This window comes from Sinocyclocheilus rhinocerous, unplaced genomic scaffold, assembly GCF_001515625.1.
Source record: "Sinocyclocheilus rhinocerous isolate Xijiao unplaced genomic scaffold, SAMN03320098_v1.1 scaffold594, whole genome shotgun sequence".
Lineage (NCBI taxonomy): Eukaryota > Metazoa > Chordata > Actinopteri > Cypriniformes > Cyprinidae > Sinocyclocheilus > Sinocyclocheilus rhinocerous.
In genome coordinates this window covers 2,213,636-2,235,531 of record NW_015645059.1, presented here as the reverse complement: position 1 = coordinate 2,235,531, position 21,896 = coordinate 2,213,636, and the positions used below count along the sequence as shown (strand labels likewise).

General features: G+C 36.9%; 3 protein-coding genes across 4 annotated transcripts in view; 2 read left to right on the top strand and 1 right to left on the bottom strand.

Moving 5' to 3' along the window:
* Positions 1-185: 185 nt before the first annotated feature.
* On the top strand, positions 186-2,887 carry LOC107705186 (uncharacterized). Its single transcript, XM_016508366.1, has 14 exons — positions 186-230; positions 439-486; positions 601-668; positions 843-935; positions 1,034-1,071; positions 1,165-1,295; positions 1,523-1,640; positions 1,747-1,805; positions 1,921-1,965; positions 2,060-2,127; positions 2,284-2,327; positions 2,646-2,688; positions 2,795-2,810; positions 2,883-2,887. The coding sequence occupies exons 1-14, from the start codon at positions 206-208 to the stop codon at positions 2,885-2,887; spliced, it is 801 nt and encodes a 266-aa protein (XP_016363852.1). The 5' UTR covers positions 186-205.
* Positions 2,888-2,914: 27 nt separating this feature from the next.
* Positions 2,915-10,951, top strand: LOC107705185 (mucin-3A-like). Its single transcript, XM_016508365.1, has 11 exons — positions 2,915-3,034; positions 3,142-3,256; positions 3,795-5,314; positions 5,399-7,863; positions 8,440-8,564; positions 8,729-9,000; positions 9,083-9,182; positions 9,503-9,786; positions 9,923-10,024; positions 10,124-10,252; positions 10,337-10,951. The coding sequence occupies exons 1-11, from the start codon at positions 2,920-2,922 to the stop codon at positions 10,438-10,440; spliced, it is 5,331 nt and encodes a 1,776-aa protein (XP_016363851.1). The 5' UTR covers positions 2,915-2,919; the 3' UTR covers positions 10,441-10,951.
* Positions 10,952-11,296: 345 nt separating this feature from the next.
* The window catches only part of LOC107705271 (gamma-aminobutyric acid receptor subunit rho-3-like), a 26,556-nt gene continuing 15,956 nt past the window's right edge, over positions 11,297-21,896 (bottom strand). Inside the window, exons 1-9 of one of the 2 annotated variants that reach the window (XM_016508498.1) lie at positions 20,524-20,866; positions 17,987-18,099; positions 15,571-15,638; positions 14,988-15,211; positions 14,828-14,910; positions 13,677-13,814; positions 13,406-13,558; positions 12,294-12,487; positions 11,297-11,740 (exon numbers count right to left, since the gene is read on the bottom strand). In XM_016508498.1, coding sequence (XP_016363984.1) covers positions 11,441-11,740; positions 12,294-12,487; positions 13,406-13,558; positions 13,677-13,814; positions 14,828-14,910; positions 14,988-15,211; positions 15,571-15,638; positions 17,987-18,099; positions 20,524-20,663 — 1,413 coding nt within the window. In that variant the 5' untranslated portion in view covers positions 20,664-20,866 and the 3' untranslated portion in view covers positions 11,297-11,440. Of the gene's footprint in view, positions 11,741-12,293; positions 12,488-13,405; positions 13,559-13,676; positions 13,815-14,827; positions 14,911-14,987; positions 15,212-15,570; positions 15,639-17,986; positions 18,100-20,523; positions 20,867-21,896 lie in introns of those variants that run through there. The other variant, XM_016508499.1, reaches the window with a different exon arrangement.

Sequence of the window (21,896 nt, the reverse complement as noted above, 5' to 3'; positions counted from 1 at the left end):
ACCTCCAACTCCAGCCTCACCTATGTCTTACATAACCACTCAAACTACACAGAGCACTTCAATATCTGCCCAGACACTTTCAAGCAATCACATTAGCCATCCAATTGGTACTTTTGAAACAACAGTCAATCATACGACAGCAAGCTCTTCTGCTGCACCAACTGTCGTGGCTCAAGTAACCAATCAGACAGCGGTTCTACGAACAATGACGTCCAATGTATTATTCACAGGTATGGCTAATATCACTGTGTTCTGATTATGTCTTTTTTCTTCTTTCTTGGAAAAAGACAGATGGCTTCTATTTCGGTGATAATTACAGGATATTAAATTAAATTCCTTACCTTCATTCTCTCATTCTGCCACATATTACATAATTTATACATTATAAAATGAATCCTAATGGTTCAATGCTTTGATGTGTCTTTTCATTTGTTTCAGAGCCATTTGCAGTACAGTGTAACTTTTCCCAGTCCTGCGCTAATGAATGTAAGAAAGAAAACATTTTTAGACAAAGCCTATTTTATTCTTAGAAGACATCATTTAGATTAAAAGTGGTGATTCCTGGGGATGTGTAATAATATCTCTCTTCTTACGTCACAGCATCATACTACTGGATGCTTGTGGAGGTGAAAGGCTCTAATATGACGGAGGGAGAGATTCAAATTTGGGTAAGAGCATTTTTATTTTAAAAAATTAATAAATAACAGTTTTCCTAATAATAATAATAAATTAGTTTTGTATTGAATAATTATTTTATTAACTAGAAGAGAGTATTGTATAAAATAAAGGGTTTTTCATTTTGAAATTCTAAAATTCCTGATGCTTCCCCCCTCTATAATCAGTTTTCAGATCTTTTTCATAAAAGCACCTGCTCTGCTGGAGTTTCAACAACAGGAATCAAAACTACATCATGTCAAACTGACATAGTCTTTGTGGTAGGTATCATTTGTTAAAAAAAAGAGAACAGGGCAGGGCTGAACTTTGATGTTGTCCAACACTGCATCATTATAAAATGCCTTTTTCAATAATATAGACTGCAGAGGTTAGATGTGAAGCCAAGCAGAACATCCAGTAAGTCAAACCTAACTCTATAAGCTACACAACAATTATGATCTCATTGAAATTCAATATCAAGTAATGCTACTACTGCCCCCATTCTTACAGAAGGACAAATTGCACTGTGGTACTACAGCTGAGCCAACCTGTGAATACATGCATCCTCCGAAGGCTGGTGCAAAACTGGACCATAAACCCATCGATCCAAATCCAGCTTCTGGGAGATGTAGAAAGAGTGGGTGAGTGAGACAAGCACATAATTCTGTCATAATTAACCCATTTGTTATTCCAAACGTGAAAGTGAATGCAGACTGGGTCTGTTAGGCTTCAAAATGACAAAAAGCACCTTAAAAGCACAATAAAAGTGATCCAATTGATCATATAACAATAATAGACAGCCGTTTCTAAGATAATGCATGATTAATTGTTTGTTTTTGAAGTCTCACTGAATGGCATTTGTTTACAGGCAAAGGACTGTGCCCAGATCACAATATTACGCCCCCTGGAGGGGGTTTTGTGCACTGCACATCTCCAATGTCTTATGATGATGTCTGCAAGACCCAGGGACCTGTCAATGTCACATGGTAGAATATGCTACTGACTTGCCACACTCTTAAATTAGTTCTGGCATTTTTAGTGTTTATGTGCGATTGTATTATTGATTAAATTTTTCTCTCTTTCTTGCATTAGTTCTTATAAGGAGAATGGTTTCATTCCTAAAGACTTGGTTGCTAATCAATCCTGCAACGGTGAGTGTTATTACTCTTTGGACTTACAGTACTATTTGGTCATCATTTTCTGACTAATACCAGTCAGACTAATATCATATTCAAAAATGAAATTTTGGTTGTTGTTTTTTATTAGTTGAGAACCAACAATATTGTGAGTGTCACGTGTCTACCAACAATGGTGAGTGGAACATAATTATTCTATGAAAGAGTAGGTATAAGAATGTGTCATGGACCAATCAGACTCCAAGTTCTCTCTCCTACCTCTCCTTTAGAGACATATTATGCTGTTCGTCTAAATATTGCAAGCCCAGATGTGAATTTCACCTATGTTCAGAACATGGTGAGTTTTTAGAGAAAAAGTTTTTGCGAACAGGTAAAATGCCTATAGTAAGTGTTTTACCAAAACATTGCTGTCTAAATATTTGCAAGTTACCTTACCTCAATGAATGACAAAATATGATTATTGTTTTATTAGTTGTATTGTTTCATTCAATAGGTTGTACAACTGAGCACTCCTTGCAACGAATCCAGAATGCAAGGGTATGTCTGCAATTCCTGTAAAAAAAAAAAACATATATACAAAATTTTGGGGTCAGTAATTTTTTTTAAAGTGAAATTTATACTTTCATCCATCAAGGACACATTAGAAGTATGACAGTACTGACAGTAAAGATGTTTATAATTTGTTTAAAAAAAAATTATTGCAAATAAATGCTGTTCTTTTGAACTGTTTATCCACCAAGGAATCCTGAGAAATTGTATCACGATTTCTGGGGGAGAAAAAAAAGTGTTCTAAAAAACAAAATATTGTGTGTGTGTGTGTGTGTGTGTATCATGTTTCATGTTTCATGTTCATAGGTCTCTGTGTAATTCTTTTACTGAAGTATCCCAGTTGTATCAGGTAAACATCCATTTGTTTTCCATCTTCAGTAAAATAATCTTGTTACAAGTGGGTCAAATCTTATTTTCTGTATCTGCTCTAAAAGGTTGTGATTTATGCTTTGCAGGGAATGCACTTGGAATGTTTTGGTGAAGGAACGAGGCAAGTTGTACTGTCGTGTGTGTTTATGTGTGTCTATGTGTATTTACAGACAGCTTAACCTGTCTGTCATTCCTCAGGCTCTACACATGTATGTTAACTCTGCAGCTGTCAAAACAGCTGGATGTGTGTACTGTTAGTACTGCTATTGCCATTCTTTGGAAGGACAGTACCAACATTAGTTTTGATGGACCCCTCAGTCAAATTGGTGAGTGTTGAACTGTATGTACTGGTATTCCCCAATTATAGCTAAGCTTATCCAAGTGGTGTAAACAGTAAAAATGCAATTTTTTTCCCTATCTCTCTACTATACAGCCATATGTCGTTTGCCCACTGATTCGGAAACCATTCCTTTAAACTCAACATTCACTTGGATGTCTGTAAATTTCAGTTCCAGCCACATTGATGACATCAAAGACCATTTGAAATGGTAAATCTTGTATTCAGTTCATATTAGACACTGTGCATACTTCACATTTGTGTCAAATTTCAATTATTCAAATTTCAGTTAATATATTTCCATGTCTCTGGCTATATTTACACTGAAAATCAACATTTCTGGATATCAGATTCAAACCAAATTAGATTTTTTATTAAACATTCAAACCACATTCCAACCTGAATTATTAATGATTAAACATCAGTCCTAAAGAACAATTTTGAAAAGCAAATCAGAACTGTTGGTAGTGTAAACGTAACCATTTAATGTGGTTTTGCCAAGTAGGGCATGTGTCCTGACAAACATCCGTGTTAGTCCTGAAACAGCATTCTTGTTAACCAATCAGATATTACTGTATAATCAGGCTTGGGACTGGATTTATGTTTTGAACAACATTCTTATCAACCTATCATTTCCTCATTTTAGCAGTATATAATGGTTAGGATTGTTTGTTTGACAAGAATGTTGTTTCAGGACTAACAAAAGCCTTTGCCAAACAAACATTCCAATCTTGCTCTTTGTTTTCCAGTGCACAGGGTCAGACATTTGCTGTTATTTTAAATGAGAGCTGTGAAGTCTCACCTTCTGAGTCCTACACAACTCAAGTTGTCCCTCCAAGAACAAGTTCTGAGAGCAGTGCTACATTCCCAACAGTCACACCATCCACACCATTAGTCACAAACACTTCTAATACACCACTCAATACAACAAGTCTAATATTCAATACATCCATCAACAGTACAGGCAATCAAACAAACACTGTGTCAAATTATACAGCAAGTCTGCCACTCAATTCAACACGTGATATAGTACCACCGGTCAATATAGCAAGTACACCACACTATATATCAACCTCAATGGTCAGTACAACACATAAAACATCCAGTGTAACACCTCAACTGAGCAATACAGCAGTTACAACACACTATACAACAACCTCACCTGTCAGTACAACAGGTACATCAAACAATATACCAGCATCATTGGTCAGTACAACAACAACGACACACAATATAACAACCCCAGCAGTCAGCACAACGGGTACAACACACAATATTACTTCACCTGTCAATACAACAGGTACATCAAACAATATACCAGCATCATTGGTCAGTACAGCAAATATGACACCCAATATAACAACCTCACCTGTCAGTACAACAGGTACATCAAACAATATACCAGAATCATCGGTCAGTACAACAAATATAACACCCAATATAGCAACCTCACCTGTCGGTACAACAGGTACATCAAACAATATACCAGCATCACTGGTCAGTACAACAAATAAGACACCCAATATAACAACCTCACCAGTCAGCACAACAACTACGACACATGATATAATAACCCCAACAGTCAGCGCAACAAGTACAACATACAATGTAACAACCCCACCAGTCAGTTCAACAAATACGGCACATGATATATCAACAACAACAGTCCCCCCAACAGTCGGTGCAACAAGTACACCATACAATATAGCAACTTCACAAGTCAAAACAAGACTCAATATAACCTCAGTGGTCAGTACAACTCACACAACACTCAATGAAACAACCCCACTGGTCAATACAATAGATACAACACACAATATAATGACTTCAGTGCTCACTACAACACATACAACACTTGATGTAACAGCCCAGCCGGTCAATACAGCAGATACAACAGAAAAAATAACAACCTCAGTGGTCAGTACAACACATACAACACTCAATGTAACAACTCAACCAGTCGATACAACAAACAAAATAACAACCTCAATGGTCAGTACAAAACATACAACACTCAATGTAGTACCACACAATATAACAACCTCACATGTCAGCACAACAGCTACATCAAACAATATAGCAAACTCACCAGTCAAAACAACAGGTACAGAATCGACACTCAATATAACAAATTCAAATGCCCATACAACAGGTACGCCACACAATTTAGCAATCAGTACAACAGGTATATCAAACAATACAACAACCTCACCAGTCAGCACAACAGATACAACACATAATATAACAACCTCACCAGTCAGCACAACAGGTACCTCAAACAATATACCAACATCACCAGTCAGTACAACAAATATGACACACAATAAAATAATCCCACCAGTCAGCGCAACAGGTACAACACACAATACAACAACCTCACCAGTCAGCACAACAGATACAACACACAATATAACAACCTCACCAGTCAGCACAACAGGTACCTCAAACAATATACCAACATCACCAATCAGTACAACAAATATGACACACAATATAATAATCCCACCAGTCACCGCAACAGGTACACCATACAATACAACAACCTCACCAGTCAGTACAACAGAAACGACACTCAATTTAACAACCTCACTGATCCATACAACAGATACAACACTCAATGAAGCAAGCCCACTGGTCAGTACAGCAGGGACACCACACAATACAACAACCACAATGGTCAGTACAAAAGATACAGCACACAGTATAACACCCTCACTGGTCCATACAATAGATCCAACACACAATATAACAGCCAAAATAACAGAAACCACATTCGATATAACAAATTCACCGGCCAGTACAAGAGATACGACACTCAATGTAACAGCCTCACTGGTCCATACAATAAGTACACCACATAATATAACAACCTCACCAGTCAAAACAACAGAAACGACAATCAACACAACAACTACACCACATAATGTACCACCATTACCGATCAGTGCAACAAATACAACACCTAAAATAACAACCGCACCAGTTAGCACAACAGGCACACCCATTATAACAACCTCATTGGTCAGTACAACAGATATAGCACTCAATGTAACAACCCCACCAGTCAATACAACAGTTACAGTACAAAACTTAACATATTCACCAGTCAATACAACAGTCATACCACTCAACCTAACTGTCACAAGACTCAGTTCAACAACCCCTATAGTCAGTACAACAGCCACATCAATTGACACAACTGCTGCAACAGTCACAACACTTGATAAAATTTCAACAACTCTCAACACATTAATCACGCCACTTAATACAACAGGTATGCCACTCATTTCAACAGCCATACCACCTTCTGAGGTGGAAACAACAACACCACCCAATACAACAGCACAGATAAGTGAAACTCTTACTACAACAGTTAGACCATTAAATGCAACAGTCGCACCTCACTTTACTACTGCCATGCCACTCATCTCAACTGCACTACATCATACAACAGTCACACCATTCAATACAACAGTGAAAGTTCCAAGCTCAGCTTTCACATCCGAAAGTCTGGAAAATGCGACACAATCTAACACAAGTAATTCTCAAATCTCTGGCACAGTGTCCACCACCACCACCACCACAACCTTTCTGCCAAATACAACACTGTTTAACTTGACAGCACCATTACACCTAAATGAAACAACACCCCTATTAAAAACTACACAACACACCACCACATTCACAACACATTTAAACATTACTGGGCAAGACAATACAACAATATTTAACACTACATTGTTTACTCACAATGTAACAACTCTCATAGAAAATAGGACAGATTTAACAATACCTAATGTGACAGAAGTTAACGGAACACTTAAAATTACTACGAACCACAAAAACACAACAAATGTGAGCTCTTCTGTCTTAAATACCACAACACAATACCCACATGTTACACAATATAACACAACCACTCTATTTGAAAATGCAACACGCTCAAATAATACAAGCCTAGCCCACACTACAGAATCACCAAGTAACGTAAATGAATCAAATACAACTCAACCTCTTAACAGTACATCTGAATTCAATACAACAGCTATTCCTTATTACACAACACAACTTCTGAATGATTCTACAGTGGAGGAGACCACAGATGCTGAAACTGATACCACCACAGATACACCTGAATTCAATACTACAATGTATTCACTTAACTTCACAACTTTTAATACAACTGATGTCCCTTATTCCAACACAACAGACTCCCTGTTCAATACAACTCAATCAAATACAACAGCCTTTACAATCAACATAACCTTGTTTAACACAACAGATGCGCCACTGAATGAAACCAATTTCAATGGGACTGATGTCAATCGTAGCATCAACTCAACAGAGACCTCCAATAACACATTGGAATTTAATACAACTGTAAGCCCTACAGTTAATACAACACAGTTTGACATCACAAATACAACCCAGATGCATACAACAACCTTTCCAACAACAGAAAATATTACCAGTGGGCCAACCAACTCCACTTTAGAGCCTGTCACAACAGTTAGTCTTCTTAACACAACACAGTCAAATAGCACAATAGAAAATGCCTTTACTGAAAATATAATCACTAACACAACTACAACAATCAACCCAATTAACATTCCAAACAACATACCAACAAATACGACCATTGTTATTAGCATTGTCACAAATAGCAGTACAGCTCCCACAACTGCTCCATCAGTGATACACCCAAGCTCTCCTCAGAACAGCTCCACTTCCACAACAGAAGCTCCAATTATTGCTCCAACTCCAACGACTAGCAAAAGCAACTCAACAACAGTCACTACGAGGCCTGCCGTTCCAGCTGTGCCATGCCTTTATTTGATCAAAACTACCGTAAAACCAGATATTGTGAAATATTATTACTATTTAAATAACTTTTTTTTTAATTTTAATATAGGTAATTTATTCATGTGATGGCACAGCTGAATTTTCAGCATCATTACTCCAGTCTTCAGTGTCACATGATCCTTCAGAAATCATTCTAAAATGCTGATTTGGTGCTCAAGACACATTTATTATTATTATCAATGTTGAAAACAGTGTTGGAAATTTGATTTTTTTTTCAGGATTGTTTGAATAGAAAGGTTAAAAAGAACAGAGCTTATTTGAAATAAAAATCTTTTGCATTACTACAGTCAATGTTGATTTATTCTTGGTGAAAAAAAAAATTTTCTTTCAGAAAAATATCTTACTAACCCTAAAATAACAATTTACATAAATAAATAAACTAATTTATTCATGTAAAATTTATACAAAAATGTATTTAAATCAACTGGCCATCCTTATTTTTGAGCCCTGAGTTAGCTATGCATTACACATTTCTGGGATTGTTCTATAATGTTTTCATTAATCATTTTGCAACTTGTTTTGTCTTCAAAGGACGTTAGCCGGCAAGGCATATCTGACCCTTTGCATGCCATCATCCTTACCTTCATCACTTATATCGGATGTGGGGTGTCCGCCATCTTCCTCTCGGTTACTCTGATCACCTACCTCGCGTTTGAGTGAGTAATATCCTCCCTCTCAGAGTTTATAAGCCCTAAAATTTGATTAATCACGATTGACCCCTCAAAAACCTCTTAAAAATGTGACAAAATTATTCTCAACTGTAAACTGAAATGAATTCCCAAAGAACCTCTATTTACCCATTTCTTCTGTTTCATTTCAGAAAACTCCGCCGGGACATCCCTTCAAAGATCTTGATCCATTTGAGTTTCGGCCTGCTCTTGCTGAACCTGGTCTTCTTGTTGGACTCGTGGCTGGCGCTGTACAAAGATGCTGTAGGCCTGTGCATTTCCACAGCCTTCTTCCTGCACTACTTCCTGTTGGTCTCCTTCACCTGGATGGGACTGGAGGCTCTGCATATGTACCTGGCCATCGTCAAAGTCTTCAACAACTTCATGTCCCGATACATGCTAAAATTTTCCCTGGCAGGCTGGGGTGAGTTCAGCTGTTAAATTAGCTGTGTGGTTTGTGGCTGTAGATGACTGCTGATGTAATTTCGTAATGTGTGTTATTGCAGGAATCCCTTTGGTTGTCGTCATTATTGTGATTGCGGTAAACAAAGATAACTATGGCCTCGTAAGCTATGGGAAGTTTTCTGACGGAACTACAGATGAATTGTAAGTATTCACCTCATCATTTAAAGGGGTCATGAACTGCCCTTTTTGATCTTCTTCTGTGGAGGCAGTACTATTACATCATAAAGTGGCACATTCCACAACCTGTCGTTTTGGCAGACTGCATTCAATATAAGCTGTTTTTAGACTAATGAGAAAGTTTTGGGTTCTGAAACTTACAGGATGTTTTTATAGTACAATGACCTCTTACAGTATATGTCAAAAGATCGAGGGAATTTTGGTTTCTCAGTTCGTGGCCTCTTTAAAGGCATCAGTCTTCATTATGTCATCGCTCCTAATGTTTCTATATTTCTCTCTTCTAGTTGTTGGCTGAACAATAACATAGCGTTCTATGTGGCTGTTGTGGCGTACTTCTGCGTCATATTTGTGTTGAACCTGGCCATGTTTGTGGTGGTGATGATCCATCTGAGACGAATCAAGCGCAGAAACCCTCACAATAATCAGTACCGCAGCGGCTTGCATGACCTTCGTAGCATCGCGGGACTTACTTTCCTGCTCGGGCTCACATGGGGCTTCGCCTTCTTCGCCTGGGGACCGGTCAATTTGGCCTTTACGTACCTGTTTGCCATCTTTAATTCCCTACAGGGTAAGAAACAATGTTATGTATTTTGTTTTATGCAAAAAGTAAAAAAAAATAAAAATAAATTCAATGTAATAATTCAACTACCTTGATCGCTTGATTTAAAAAAGGGTATTTTTTTCTTGTTCTCATTCTCTCTCAGGCTTTTTTATTTTTGTTTTCCACTGCGCTCTGAAGGAAAATGTCCGTAAACAGTGGAGAATGTACCTCTGTTGTGGCAGTTTACGATTGGCTGAAAATTCAGGTACCGCCACATTATTAACCAATACAAATAGCTGCATGTTAACTTTAATAGATATTTTATAGGCGTCTCCTCTCAATCTCTCAAATGTTTTATCCACAGAGTGGAGTCGGACAGCCACACAGAGCAACCACACTAAAAAGACTTCGATCATGACGGCAGATTCAGGGACCCTCAGTGTACCGCGAAGCTCAGTGAGCAGCGATGACTCAGTGCCGTCCCAAGGCATCGGTCAGTTCTGATGAAAAAAAAAAATTTACAAATGCATTTTATACAAGTCAGGAATGTTCTTAACCCTGTAATTTCACATTAAAGGCTCACCGGTGGATGACAGTGTGATCATGTCAGGAGAAGCAAATGACGATGTGATCTTCAATGAGATGAACAGTCAAATCCGTTCACGACTCAGATCTGAATAGTTTTTAGAAAAGGATTATAAACGCAGACAGGAAAATAGGTGAAGAAACAGACCATTTAATATTATGTTTCTATCAGGCCTGAAAAAAAAATGTATTACCAAGATGAGAATCTAATGACTCAGCTCAAAATGTCTTTTCTCATCCGTTTGTCTGAATCAATGTTACATGCCATAAAGCTTTCAGCATTTAGCTTTATAGCCAGACATTTTGTTATTTGTTATTGAACTGGGCTGCTCACAGCTGAGTAATAAATAGCAAGAGCATGTACCTATGGGAGTCGATGTGTAAAAATATCTCTATGTACTGAGGAGTGAGGTATATTATGCTTTTGGGGTTTTAAACTCCTATATATTTTCAGCAAACAGTATTAAACACCTCTTCTGCAATAAATAAATAAATAAAACTCAGATGATGCAAGTGCATCAAATGGTACTTAATAAAGGTTTTATAATTGATGGACTACATTTAAAATGAAGGAAAAAATTCTGTCTTAGAAACCATATATATCTGTCAGACGTGTTGTAGAAAGACTGAGATATGTTCTCCATACAGTTGTTTATTTTATTTTTTATTTTTTCACATTTTATAGTCCCTCTCAGTTTTGTAGTTCTTACATAAAGAGGAAAATTTTAATTAATATGCTAATGTATCTAAAAATTTGTTACATGTAATCTAATTTGCTTTCTGTGTACTGTGTAAAACAGCATTTGTCTGAAATTATTTTTGAGTAGTATAAGGGTTCTGTGTAGCCAAAAAAGTAATATGATTTATCATGTTACAATTATGTAGTTTTATGAATTTATGATAATTTCACACTTGTACATTTTAGGCAGAGTTAGGAATCTGAGATTCTAACATAATAAATAATTTATTATACCTTTTGTCTGTGATACAGTTTCTGTGTGTGTGAGAGTTTGGATGTGATCACATTCAAGCAATCAAGTTTATGAGAGTCTTATAAACTCAGAGCAGGCCAGTTTTCTGGATGACATTCTCTCGCTTAGGAGTAGATGCTCCAGTAGATGATATTGAAGAGGAAGTATGCCAAAGGAAAGAATATTCTGGAATAGGAGTCGATCTTGTAACTGTTGTTCATGATATGGTTGACGCTTTGGCGGATAGAACGCCACCGACGGAGGCGCGTGCCCAGGACGGGAGGGAGGTCGGGCGTTGTGGAGTTCCTGGAGGACATGCATGGGTCTGTGTTTAGGTCAGACAATGGAAATGTGCTGAGCTCTATGTCCTGGTCATGGAAACAGCCATCGAACGCCATGGCTTGAGATGCATCGTATCCCGAGAGCTGTAGAAGGCAAACACAATTCACTTTTTCTGGAATTTATTTGGTAAGATTATTTAAAGTACAACATATTGGAGATTAAAGAAATAGTGCACTAAAACTTGCTCTAAAATAAAAAAATAATGCCTATGGCAGAGGTTTGATGATCAAGGTCCATTGACATTTGATGTTATTGAGGTCCACAAGGGCCATATTTGATTTGAGATCAACAATGGAGATTTTAATTATTTAAATCAAGATTACCCATGAATAATCACTGGAATTTTGTTCCATTTACAGACAGCTATCATATAGGTTAATAATTACATAGCACATGAACAATATGGATCTTTTTTGTCTATTTAGAACTTAACAGTGTGGACAAAAATAGATCTGGTTTAAAAAGCATTTTTATGCTGTCTTAAGTCCATTTTAAAGAATTGATTGATCTATTACAATATTTGATCAACAGGGGGCGACATTTCAAAATAAAAATTTCCTGGAATGTAGAGAAAATGCTGAAAATTTGTATCAAGTTTAGAGTGAATGAATTAAGAATGTTTAAGAGAACTTTGACCTTCAATTGCTCGAGTTTCTTCATTTCCTCCTTAGTAGTGAAGTAGTTGACGGCTGCGTACTCGATGACGGACTGAAACACAAACAGGAAGCTGGTCCACAAATAGATGTCCACCGCTTTCACATATGATACCTGAGGCATGGACGCTGACACTCCCGTAATTATGGTGGACATAGTCAACACTGTAGTGATGCCTGGATTGAACACACATGCAGAGAGACACACTGACTATACTCTGATGCAGTCACATTTATCATTGTTCAGCTAACTGAAATCCAGTTCGGAGGCTGAACTCTAGTCATTTCAGTAAGAATCCACACAAGTGGGAATTTTTCGATAGGGCAAAAGATTTCCTCACAGAGTTCACCATGGGTTCTTTTGGCCACGTTGACCAACAGAAAGATGCTTGAAAGTGACTTCTGTGTGAGCTATGCTTTTAAACATCATTACACAATTGGCACTAGACAACAGACATTTTTAGCCCAGGAAACTTCGCTAATGTGACCACAATTTTAGACTGATTTACAAAGTTACAAAATGCAGTGCTGTCTAGATCAACATACTTGTTGATTCTTCCCAACCAATCAGATGTCAGGCTAGGGTTTCCAGCGAGTATAAAAGAAAAAAAATTGTGAAACTTCTGTGACACGATCACTAAAAATCACAGCTAATCAGAACACATTTTGCAGGATTTTGGACCAGTGAGATTTCATAATGGGTGGAGCTACACAGTGTGAAGCCGCATAAATAGGCTATGTTCACACAGCAGCAAATTATGCATGTCAGTACTGTTTTAGTGTGAAAAATATGGTCGCACTCACACATAGTTTGATTATAAATGAGAGTGACAAATGCGTTTTCTGTTGATGTTAAACCAGGACCATGTCCTACTTGGCTAAATCACATTTATGCAGGCTTGTTTCTTATTGTCTGCGGAAAAACATTACGACTTTGTTAAGCAACGAGACAACTAAGCAACCTAAATCTACACCACACAGGGTTGCAGTCCAACAACATTAAAATAAAATTTCCAAAAGGGGGTTTTCACAGAGATACAATAGAAGAACCATTTTTGAGCCGTTTTTGCATGTGTGTGGATAGGTGTTACGCACCAAGCGAGACACGGGCCGGTACCGCCCGCCTGTCAATCCAAAAAGACACCCAGGACAGCACAACCATCAGCATTGTAGGAAAATATGTTTGCAGCATAAAGAAGAATATGTGTCTTCTGAGGATGAAGTTGATGTAGAGCCTATTGTACCAGCCTGACAGAAACGCGTGTAAAGTCAGGAATTAATGACCTACTGGTACCAAACAGGACAAAGAGATAAGATTTGTCATAGCACGAATACACAGAAGGAGAGAGAGAAAAGTGTGCCATACCCGTGCTGCTGTACAGTGCCAGACCATGTGAGGGGTGAAACTCTTCAATGAAGAACTGAGAGAGAGCAATCTCATCTGTCCTCAAAGAGTCATTGCCATTTTTCCAGTACAGCATGAGGTCGCTCTCAGCATATGCATCTTAATGGGATACAGGAGAGAAGCCAAAAGATAAAGAAAACAGGCAAAAGATAGTGTGCCTGTTCAAGTTGTGTTTATATACATGGATAACTTGAAGTGTGCTATTATGGCACCATTTTATCAATGTTCTGGATTCAAACGGCATTTGTGGCATATTGTTGGTTCCTGAAGAAAATCATTTCAAATCAGTCCTCATCTGATTCAAAATAGGCAGTTGTAGCAAGGCACATACAATAAAATTAAATGGGTCCATGTACTCCATGGGTTTAAAAGTAGCCTGGATAAATAAAGCTATTTTTAGATGTAATTTTAAAACGCTAACATTTGCTCTAGTAAGTAACAGTGTTGTTGTCATGAACTTAAACTATTGAAAAAGATTTAAATAAAATAAAAAATGGCAAAAGCACATAAAATTACTAAAACTAAAATTAAAAAAATGAAAACCAAAAATGAAATAAAAGCTAATTCCATATATTTATAAATATAATAATAGTACATAAATAATACTAAAATAACACTAAGTAACTTCCACGTTTAATGATTTAATTGATTTCCAGTTTGCATTTTTCTTGATAAATATCCTGTTTCACTCAGTTTTATGTCACATTATGTGAAGAAATAGGTTGCAAATAGCAACTCACAATGACTTTACTGCTATTATGTGTATCATCTTGTAAATTTGTAAAGTCATAAATCATCATTTTTGGAGTGGAAATACCTTTTTCTAGGCAAATAAACATCTAATTGTTTGATAAAATCGAATTAAAAGTGAAAGGTTGCTTGGTTTACAGGCTTCACATGACAGAAAAAAAAAAATGTCTCATGCTAACATACTGTATGTAACTTGCTGCTATACTTTCGCAACAGTGCATATTCGAACATTTATTTCATTACTTCATATACTTCCATTGTAAGCACCTTTCCATTACCATTATTTTACTGTCTAAATGGTGTCAAAAAGCTGCAAGTTTAAATTACACTAGAACTGAAGATGTTTCTAGGTGGACACGCACAGCTCTCCAATTCCAGGGAACAGTTTTGAGAGTCCAGTGGGAATCTGCTGAAGTCCATTGAGCAGAGAGAAGTAACTGTAATCCTACAATCAAGAGAATATTCCATTATTAAAACATTACATATGAAGGAAATGAATCATCAGAGGTTGCAGGCATCTACCTGACGCTGTAAAGGATGTTGCCGTCTGGGTAAACCCTCAGCATTACGTTCTCCATGGTGGTATCATGGATGAAGGAGCGCTTGGAATGGACGAAAAAGACATCAGGCTTCCAGATCTTCTTTACCAGCCGGCCGTCAAATGTGCGGCTCAGATTGTTACTGGAGGGAAATGCCAACCGTTCATCCTTCCAATAATGCCTCAGGTATAGGGTCATCGTAAAGTCCTGCAAGAGACCTTTAGATTTTACTGACCTTATAGATAAACATGACAATTTATTAAGGGCAACAGTGAAGAGCAGTTACTGGCATTTTGGTGCAAAAAAAAATGGTTTTGACATATACCAGGAAGACCTTTTATATTGCTGAGATTTACTTTGTAGGAAGCCAAAGGCCTGCTTTTAGAAGACCAACATTTTATTGAATTTTGTGCTGAGAACTGGTTTGTATTCAGATTATTGAAATAATCTCATAATGTCTTAGTTCCAAGTATTTATTCAATATATACTAAGAATCATTAATGGAACTGTTAAAGAACCAGAACCATCATGCTATATTTATATAAAAAGAGAATGTGGACTTTTACCATGTTTACTTCAGAGATGCTGTCTATACTCTCCACCTGCACATCAATGCCCACAGGGATGGCAGATCCTACAGAACTGAAGACACAATCATATGCAAGCAGGACAACAGCAATGCCTTTGATATCAACTTAGAGAGAAACTGCCTCCGTTGCTCCTACAGAGAGAGCATATGGAGCTCAATATGTTACTCTAATCCTATTTGTCCCATCATTAATTAACAGTGGTCCACTGAATGGACAGCATTCAAAGCCTGGTTCCACATGTCAATCTTCTTCAATCATGTAAAAGAAAGCTCAATCACCAATAAACTACTGCCGTATTTAATCTTATCTATCCCTTCCTCCTCCTGCTTCTTCTTTTACAGTTAAAGCACTGGCAGATTAGAGCACTGCTGGTTGAAAGGAAGTGACACAATGATTTATGCTTACATCTATGCCACCACTCACAGTGAACCATGTATGGTGAAATTTGCCATTGATATTTGTCATTTATGTGCTTGCATGCGTTTATAAATGTTTAAAGGGGTCATATGATGCGATTTCATTTTTTCCTTTCTCTTTAGAGTGTTACAAGCTCTTGGTGCATAAAGAAGATCTGTAAAGTTGCAAAATTCGGCTAATCACAACGCACTGGATAGCTGGCTAATCAGAGCACACCTCGCTTTTCAGACCGATTAGTTTTGTAAAAATCGACGCGTTTCAAAAAGGCGGGGCATAGAGGAGAAACAATAATGTACAGTATGTGGAAAATAATGTGTTTTTTTAACTTTAAACCGCATAAACACATTTCATTACACCAAATACACAAAATAATGTTCTTTTTAGCAGCATCATATGACCCCTTTAAAGTTCAGTCTGTTGTTAAATACTATTTAGGGGTTGTATAAGACCTGACTGAGGATTTAACTTCGGAGGCCCTTTTGAAAAAGAGGTTTGTGAGTTGTATTAAACTTCAAATCTTATATTTAAAAAAAAAAATCAAAGATTGTAGTTGCAAATAATATGAAAGGCCACTCAAGTGTACTTAAAGAGAGCGACTCAAGTTTCTCAACACACTTAAGTGCACTTTTAAACAGTTACAAAGCAAAATATTCATAAATTCCATATCAGTATTTAATTAAAACCTCAAACAATAACTTTACAATAGCAGAACAACAAACCAAGGTGATTGTTGTTATACTTTCCCAGTATATCTACCGTTTTATAAATAAACTTCAGTCAACTGAATAAACTTCATTTGATACAATATGCAGTTATATATTTTGTTTAAAAAGTCTGTTTATAATATCTTGGTTTTAAAAAAGGCACTTGCTATGATAATTGATATATTAATACTACAATGGCATTTACATATTGTAAGTGTGTCTTAAAGGGATAGTTCAACCACAAATGAAAGACACTCAAGCCATCCTACTGTAGGTGTATATGATTTTCTTCTTTCAGACGAATACAATCAGAGATGTATTAGAAATGTCCTGGCTTTTTCAAGCTTTAATGGCATATTTTTACGCAAAAAAAAGGCAGATTTTTAAGCAAAATAAAGTGCATCCATCCATCATAAAAAGTACTCCACACAGCTAATAAATCTTCATTTTGTACTTCTAATTCGTGACCGGTGTTTTGCTCTCTCGTCTGCGCTTCCGCATTCGTCACTTCTCACTGTAGCTTACTCTGCACCTACGTCATTTGCCCAGAACATCACTCTCTCGTGAGTGCGCATACGACAGTAAGCAGAAGCTAGAGGTTACGGTTTTCAAAGTTTTCAATATGGATATTTTTCTTACGCAAACGCATTGCTTCACTTCAGAAGGATTTTATTAACCCACCGGAGCCGTGTGGAGCACTTCTTATGATGGATGGATGCATTTTTTGGGCTTCAAAATCTCGACCCCCATTCACTGCCATTATAAAGCTTGGAAGGTTTGGAACTCTGATTGTATTTGTCTGAAAGAAGAAAGTCATATACACCTAGGATGGCTTGAGGATTAGAAAATCATGGGGTAATTTTCATTTTTGGCTGAACTATCCCTTTAAGTATTCAAATATGTGTGAAAATGGTCTATGAGTGGCATCTTGCACTTTTCCATCTGTTTTACCAGGTCTGGGATGTAATCCAGATTATTGTCCACCAAAGCACATCTGTGTCCTCAACACCCATTATCTAATTTGTGTTTGGCACAATCTGGGTCACGTTTGAATTTAGGACCACACTCGCCCTGTCAAAGTCACCTCTGGTCACTTTCCCCAATCCCCCCCCGGGCAGAGAGATGGCAACATCCACCTCACTCTGCCCTCTGACACAGTGAAATGGTACAGTCCATTTCTAATCAGGTTTATTAAAAAGAACACTCTAAGTGTGATTTTCAGGATCCAGATGAAAATTGATCATTGGAGCAAATAAAAAATGAGTCCTGACCTCCGAATCCAGGCCTCATGGCAAAGTCGTGGTCTTCGATTCTTAGCAGCTGCTCAGTTTTGATCAGGAGGGACTTAGTGCTGTCCTTTCTCTTTAATTTGTAGTCAATCCGTCTGAAAAATGAGAAAAAAAGGTCAGGAGAAAAACACACACAGGCCGTTATTGCACTTCTGTGATTTTTCAACAGGAGGGAATAGCGGGAATGTTGTCCAGGGTCGGACCCTTGCATTACAGAGAACTAAAACGTGTTTTAATCATTTGCCGACCTGTTTCCATGTCAGAACGCTACCCTAAACATCTGCCGCAGTGCTCCAGCATCTGTAATATGAAAATAATTACTCTAGCCATTAGAGGAATGATTTATAAAAACAGCTTGTCGTACAACAGCGGTTGTGTGTGCCAGATTGTGAAAATGAGCTATGGTTTGGAGCAGTTCCAGAAGCCTCCTGAGCAAGCCGTTCTCTGAGTCCTGAGAGATAAGATATGAAATATGCCAAAAACACGTCAGTAACTAGTGAAGGTCAGTCGTAGACATACAATGTTTACCTAACATAGCTTTTCCGTCTGCGTGCTTTAATTGAAACCCCAAATATACTGTCAATCATGCTGTGCTCAATACACGGCAAAGTTAATTGCACACTGAAGTGCAATTACAAAATTAAACCTCAAACTGAATACAGAACCACACAACCACTAAAGACTGTGTGATGGACTCATTACGCAATCATGCTAACAAAAACACAGCAGAGAACTAATGACACAATGCATGCTGCTGTACACTGCTGTGATTATCTGAAAAATAAAAATGACTAAATTACATTAAAAAACTAAATACATATAGTTAAATAGATGTGTTTTTACCGTATTAATTTCTTTCTAAAAACAGAGTTCACCATGATAAAGCTTTTATAAATATTCAATGCAGTGACACATTAACAAAAATTACCTGGAAAACCTGGCTGACACTGTAAAAAGGCTTTTTAGGAAACTGCAGGCGTGACTTTAATGCCAAACAGCAGTTTGGCTGCTCTCCATCCTCCACTATGAAAGCAAAAATCAGATGATGGCACCAGGATGGTTTTAATTACAGAATGAAAGCATATTCTCACTCCTGAGGTTGTGTGTAACTCATTACTCTGTGGTAATATACAACCACCAACAATGGATTTAAGCCACACTTCATTCCTCATGTAGACAGATATTACAAAGATAATTCAATAATTCACATTTACATTACTTGAAACTAAATAAACTATAATGCCATATTAAGTGTAATACACTATATAAATAATATACAAAAATAAAATACAAATGAAAGCATATTTTATTTCAACTAGTTGCAAAGGCAATATTTCTCATAATCATTTAGATTAATTACTAGTAAAATAACTAAACCTAAATGAACTATAAATTAATAAATACAAATTAAGTAAAACTACAGACACATAAAAAAAACAATAAAAATTACCAAACCTTTAGCTAAAATTAAAGTGAATACTAAAAAAAATGAAAAAAATCTAAATATTAACAATGTTACTAAAATAATACAGATTCTAACAATATAGGTAATTTATCTACCTTGTAATATCCAATATAGCACACCTGAATGGTTAATCAGAAATTCCAGAATGAAACACTATTTTTCAGTTAAGCCTCATGCTAAACAACACAGAAACCCTTCAAAACTGGTTCTGATGTCCTCCAGTCTTTTAAACCCCCTATTTACTCTTTCCTAATTACTCCCCATCTGTTCACACACTGAAGCATGCTGGCAAACGACAGAGCAACATCTTTATGCAAAACTGATCAAATATTTAAACCCTATTACATGTCTAAAAGTCCAAACAAAGTCATTTTAGATGTATTACAACTAACAATTTGCTGAAGATGAAACAGTAAAATTTTATTTATCAAACAACCTAACAATGTACACTACCATTCAATAAACCCTATTACATGTCTAAAAGTCCAAACAAAGTCATTTTAGATGTATTACAACTAACAATTTGCTGAAGATGAAACAGTAAAATTTTATTTATCAAACAACCTAACAATGTACACTACCATTGAAAAGTTTTTTTATATATATATTTTTTTTAATAAGTCTCTTATGCTCACCATGAAGGCTGCATTTATTTAATCAAAAATTCAGTAATATTGTGAAAGAGTTTTACATAAATTTTTTTAATTATTTACAAAAAAAACAATATAATTAAAAATTTAATTTATTTCTGTGATGGCAAAGCTGAATTTACAGCAGGCATTACATTGCTGCTCAATAAACATTTCTTATTATTATCAATGCTGAAATCAGTTGTGCTGCCTAATATTTTTGTGGAAACCATGATACATTTTTGTCAGAAGTCTTTGATGAATAGAAAGTTCATAAGAACAACATTTATTAGAAATAGAAATCTATTCGTAACATCATAAATGCTTTTGCTGTCACTTTTTCCAATCATTTTATTAATTACATTTTTTTTTCTTACTGACCCCAAAAGTTTTGAACAGTAATTCAAAAGTAATTCATTACTCACCCTCGGAATCTGTTTTTGCCATGCTCAGCCACGTAAACATCCTTGTTTTTCTTCCGGTTAGGATAGGGGTTGTTGAGCAAGGTGACGGGCCAGAGACAAGCAAGGCACAGCAGCCTGAGAGTCAGCAGGACCAGCTTCATGACCAGATACGATGACGGAAGACCTGTTTCTCTTCGTCTGTAGCTGGAGTCGAGAATTCTTCTACAGAGCCAATACGGGATGGTTCCTGGGTCCTGGCCATCCCAAGCAAACCTCGGCTGAGAGGGCGCTGGGAAGCGTTACGGCATTTGCTGATGTTCGCACGTCTCCCAGTACAATCGTAAATCTGAAATCTAGTTTGTTTGATCGTATTACAGCATATATTCTGCGTCCATCACTGCATACTTCAGCTGATTGTGTGTGTCAGCGTGTGTCTGGTCGCTGTTGTCGGTGGTGCTTTGTCACCCAAACATAAATCACTATGAATTTATCCTTACAGTAATAAAAGAATGACATTAATTCCTCCCAAATCCTCTTATCTGTAGCTGGTGGATATTCCTTTAACCTACACAGTGGGATGAGACCATCTCTAATCGGGATTTCCACATGCCAGGAGTTATAGCTTTATGCCATTACTGTTGAAGATAAACTTGTCATACCTGTCCACTCGTGTTCATACACTTCATTCGCTGATGCTGATGTGAAAAACATACAAAGCGAACAAATAAGAGACAATAAGATGAACCTAAACATCAGAGTGACATGTTGCATTGACATATGGAGATGTAATCCTGTCCTTGTCCTCTTGTTCACCTTCTTTCAAGAAAATATCATTGGTATCACAGATGTAGTCCAGATAGATCATCAGATTTAGGCATCTGAGAATAAATATTACAGGAAATGAACATTTGAAGGTAGTGGTGCTGGTTAAAACCATTGCATCTGTGTTTTGCAGAACGCCGCTCTGGCATCACCTGATGATCTGCTCCAGTTTCAGGCAGATTCCATCATTAGTTATTATTATAAAAAGCTCAGGGACTAACCAATCAAATCATATTAATGCAATCAATTACATTACAGAAGCGTAGAGAGAGGGTGGAGGGAAGAGAGAGCAAGATCATAGGATGGACAGATACAAAGAGGAAAAAAAATTTTCATAAACCATTTGCGGCATCCCTGTGTCCAGTAATCCCAGTGCATTGCCTAATCTGGTGGATTACGGCCTGATCAGCGGCAGAGACAAGCTACATCATCACAAATAGTGTATCTGCATTGAGTTTGACTGGTTTGCTAAACTTATCACAAGAAGAACTTGGCCATATATCAAAGAAAAAAAAAAGAGAGATCACTTTCTGTAATAAAAAAAGATGATTAATCTTTGCCCTTTGCTAAAA

What these genes read in the sequence shown, in the direction of transcription:
- LOC107705186 (XM_016508366.1), top strand. Translation starts at nt 206, where the DNA reads ATGACGTCCAATGTATTATTCACAG. An exon ending in TCACGTGTCTACCAACAATG is followed by an intron (nt 1,966 to 2,059) that starts GTGAGTGGAACA and finishes CCTCTCCTTTAG; the next exon opens with AGACATATTATGCTGTTCGT. An exon ending in TCACCTATGTTCAGAACATG is followed by an intron (nt 2,128 to 2,283) that starts GTGAGTTTTTAG and finishes TTCATTCAATAG; the next exon opens with GTTGTACAACTGAGCACTCC.
- LOC107705185 (XM_016508365.1), top strand. Translation starts at nt 2,920, where the DNA reads ATGTTAACTCTGCAGCTGTCAAAACAGCTGGATGTGTGTACTGTTAGT. An exon ending in CATCTTTAATTCCCTACAGG is followed by an intron (nt 9,787 to 9,922) that starts GTAAGAAACAAT and finishes ATTCTCTCTCAG; the next exon opens with GCTTTTTTATTTTTGTTTTC. An exon ending in ACGATTGGCTGAAAATTCAG is followed by an intron (nt 10,025 to 10,123) that starts GTACCGCCACAT and finishes TTTTATCCACAG; the next exon opens with AGTGGAGTCGGACAGCCACA.